The sequence below is a fragment of the Gekko japonicus genome, unplaced genomic scaffold (genome assembly GCF_001447785.1).
Source record: "Gekko japonicus isolate JY-2015 unplaced genomic scaffold, Gekko_japonicus_V1.1 scaffold2177, whole genome shotgun sequence".
Lineage (NCBI taxonomy): Eukaryota > Metazoa > Chordata > Lepidosauria > Squamata > Gekkonidae > Gekko > Gekko japonicus.
Window position 1 is genome coordinate 62,133 of NW_015168721.1, and position 3,882 is coordinate 66,014.

General features: G+C 45.1%; 1 protein-coding gene across 1 annotated transcript in view; it reads left to right on the forward strand.

The window, feature by feature from the left end:
* LOC107114141 (meprin A subunit alpha-like) overlaps window positions 1-518 on the forward strand; it is a 32,194-nt gene extending 31,676 nt beyond the window's left edge. The window contains exon 13 of the mRNA XM_015415580.1: window positions 468-518. Coding sequence (XP_015271066.1) covers window positions 468-518 — 51 coding nt within the window. The remainder of the gene's footprint in view (window positions 1-467) is intronic.
* The last annotated feature ends 3,364 nt before the right edge of the window (window positions 519-3,882 follow it).

Sequence of the window (3,882 nt, forward strand, 5' to 3'; positions counted from 1 at the left end):
ACTCTCCATAGTTATTGTTTCTATGCTAGCGGAGGGAGAAAATGTTCTTCCAGAGACTTCCTGAGCGCTGTCTTATTATACCACTGCCAGGCCCCCAGTCAGGGCAGGGCATTCCCCGACCTGAGTTCCTGTAGTCCACTGCGTCTTAAAATTGATACACAACACTGTTAGCCCTAGGAATCGCTGGAAACCCTATGGTAAAACTCTATGGTAAATCATAGAGTTTCCGGTGATTTCTAGAGCTACCCATTGTCACTTCTGTGTTGTACCTGGAAGTGACATAGTCACACTTGCAACTGTGCTGCCCCACATTATTTCTCTGCACCCACACCATCTGACCTGTTGCCAGGCTTAGCTTCGCAACCCTGTTTTAGGATGAAATTATAACTATTGGCAACTGTGTTGCATCTGCAATTTTCTGTTGATAACCTGAGAGCGGGGGTCCCCCAAACTTTTTAAACCTGTAGGTGCCTTTGGGGTGGTGGGAACAAATGCAAAATGGCTACCTCCGGAAGTAGAGCTGCCAACCACAAAATTTCAGGGAGTGAGATTATGAATAACTCTAATAGTACCTCTTCTACACTTCAGGCCGAGCTCTGTTTGACAGGATTCCTTTTGAAATGAACTTACTATTTTAAAGGATCGTTAGTCTCTGAGCTGCTACAGGATTTGAATCCAGCTCTTTTACTGCAGACCAACAGAGGGCTGCCCTCTGAAAACAACAACCTTGGTGCCATTTGTCCCTCTTTGATTGGCTCCATCAGGTAGTGGGCTGCTTGTCTCACCTCCTCTAAATGCCGTTTGAGACTTGTGAAAGCCAGTTTGGTGTAGTGGTTAAGTGCGCAGACTCTAATCTGGGAGAACCGGGTTTGATTCCCCACTCCTCCACTTGCACCTGCTGATGTGACCTTGGGTCAGTCACAAGCTCTGGCACAGCTGTCCTTGAAAAAGAGCAGTTTGTCTCAGAGTTCTCTCAGCCCCACCCACCTCACAGGGTGTCTGTTGTGGGGAGGGGAAGGGAAAGGAGTTTGTAAGCCGCTCTGAGACTCCAAGTGAAGGGCGGGGTATGAATCCAATCTCTTCTTCTTCTTCTTCTTTCTAAATCACGAATTCTTTCTTGGAGTTCGAAGGCTTTGCTTCTGACCTGTTCTTCTCTCTCTTGAGCTTTTCTTAAAGTGCTTTTATTGGGACGTTTGGTTAACCTAGCCGAGTTTTGCCCAGTCGTAGAAGAGTGATACTGAGTGCAGTCAATAAATCTCCCAAGAAGCAGGGGTCCTTTCGTAGAAAAAGAGGCGCAGGAGCTCATTAGCATAACTCATTAGCATTACTCATTTGCATATGCCAAACCCCGTGACATCACTGGAAGTGTGTCAGAAGGCAACACCCACCGCTCAGGCTCCACTGGACTGTTTTGGATTGCTAGCTATTGGGGGGGGGGGAACGTGCAGATCTGTCCTTACAGAGGAGGGAGAGCTTGTACCTGAATAAAACATGGTCTTAAAGGTGCCACTGGACTGTTTTGGACTGGGGGGGCCTCTGCAACTTACCTGACTACTTCTTGCTTGACTGAGGGCTGCTGGGAGCAGGGGGTGGGGCTTGTTGCATGTGCCCACCCCCCTGGGCTCTTTACTGCCGGAACGCCACTCCTGTGCGCTCCTGTAGGAAATGACCCCTGCCAAGAAGTCTGTCACAAACAAAGGTAGAACAAAGTCTGAGTCCAGTGGCACCTTTTAAGTTTTATTCAAGGCGTGAGCTTTCCTGTGCACACACACTTCCTCAGACAAAGTGAAATGAAACCAGTCCAGACATATAAGGCAGAGGTTGAGCAGCAAATTAGCATACGATAGAATGAAATGTTTTAACAGATGCAAACAGGAATAGCAGGATAAATGTATAAGGTCATCATTGTTTAGATTTAATGCGGGGGGAACAGTGAGGCAAATAAATGTCAGAATTGGTGATAGATGTGTAAATGTATCCTTAATTATGGAGTGCTAAGAGCAATCAACTGAGACCCTGATGTTATGCTCCATCCGCCTCCTCTCAAGCGTGGAGGTAACGAATCGCATCTTTTTGTTTTAGGTGGGGTGATTTGTAGTGCCGTGTTATGTCTCCTCTGTTACCAGAGCAGAGGAATGCATTCCAATACACCATTCTAATTCATTGCATTACCTTACAATCACTAATCTGCTATTCCAGATGAGAAATACACTAAAATAAAAAGGATGTATCACCCATCTTGGTGAGAATACAGATGTAAGGACTGAATTAATTTAGCATATGTAGTGACATAAGAAACCAATATCCCTGTTAAGTCCTGGTGGGGGTTGTTCTGAGTGTTGTAATAACTTGTAATTCAGCAGTTTCCCTTTCCAGTCTGTTCCTCTAGTCTGTCCATCTAGTCCAACATCCTGTCTCACACAGTGGCCAACCAGTTCCTCTGGACAGCTGACAAAAGGGCATAGAGGCCAAGACCTTCCCCTGATGTTACCTCTTGGCTCTGCGATTCAGAAGATTACTGCCTCTGACTTTGGAGGTTCCCCTCAGTCACCATGGCTAGTAAGCGATAGACTTGTCCACCATGAATCTGTCTAATCCCCCTTTAAAGCTGTTTATTCCTGTGGCCATCACTACATCCTCTGGCAGCAAATTCTACATTTCAATCACTCTCTGTGTAAAGTAGTACCGTGTGCACAAATTTTACCCTGATCTGAGGACCATTTTTATTAGCATTTTATGTATTACGTTTTAGTTAGCTGCTAACTGGCCGACTAAAGATTACACAGTCCTCAGTTGCCATCTCCTGGGCATGGAGCAGGAGTCACTAGCAATGCTCCCTCTAAGCTGTGGAGTCTTGTGAGCAAAAATTCTACTTTGTGAGCTACTGGCATTAAAGTAGTGAATTGACCCAAATGGAATGTTTGGATTTATAATAGAGACTAAAGCATTATTGCCTAGTTAAATATGCAGTGATTCTGTGGCTATTTTAATTCGATATTCCTAGCTGTATGATGCCAAATGCTGGGAGATTTGGGGGCCAATGCCTAGGGAGGATGGAGTTTCAGGAGGAAGTGATGTCACTGCCAGGTGACAGTCTAGGATTTTCCCCTAATCTCCATGGTAAAGCCACAGAGACTAGATGAAATTTTTAGAGTGTCACCATCAACACCATTTCCACCCCATTCCCCCACTCTCAAATTATTGAGGGTAGGGGATTGCTTGCTATCATCATGTTCATACTAAGATACAGATGGCTTTGTACTACATGGAGTGTTTTCCGTTTGGAGCAAGCTGAGGTCTCCCTAGTCAGCCCATGTTTTTCCGATGTCCATGTTGCATGAGGATTTTAACAAGTGGTCCAAAAACAGATCTGGCTCTGACTATAAAGCACGGGCACCAAGGAGTTTAGCTGTGCAGCTCAGGATAAGCTATTTAAATAAGGCCATCCACATTTGCTGCTCTAAAAGGAATACTGAATAATGTTTCGTTTGAGACTTGTGCAAGCAGCTTTTATTGAATCTCATCATAAATATGTATATTTACATGTATACAGGAAAAAAAAGATATCCCCTTCATATCAGCGTCCCTGGTCATTCTTCTGTAGTACAAAAATAAAGTGCTTCTCTTTGGATGGGAGGGAGCAGTCCACAAGGCAGAAAGTGGGACCCTGGTAGAGTTCCTTTAAACAATGCGGGGGGGAATAATATACAGACACTCTGTGGCAGCAAGAGAAAGCTATGTACATGCAGGGGTCGTTTCGTAGAAAAAGAGGTGCAGGAGCTCATTAGCATAAACCATTGGCATAACTTATTTGCATGTGCCACACCCCCTGACATCACCGGAAGTGTGTCAGAAGACAACACCCACCACTCAGGCTCCACT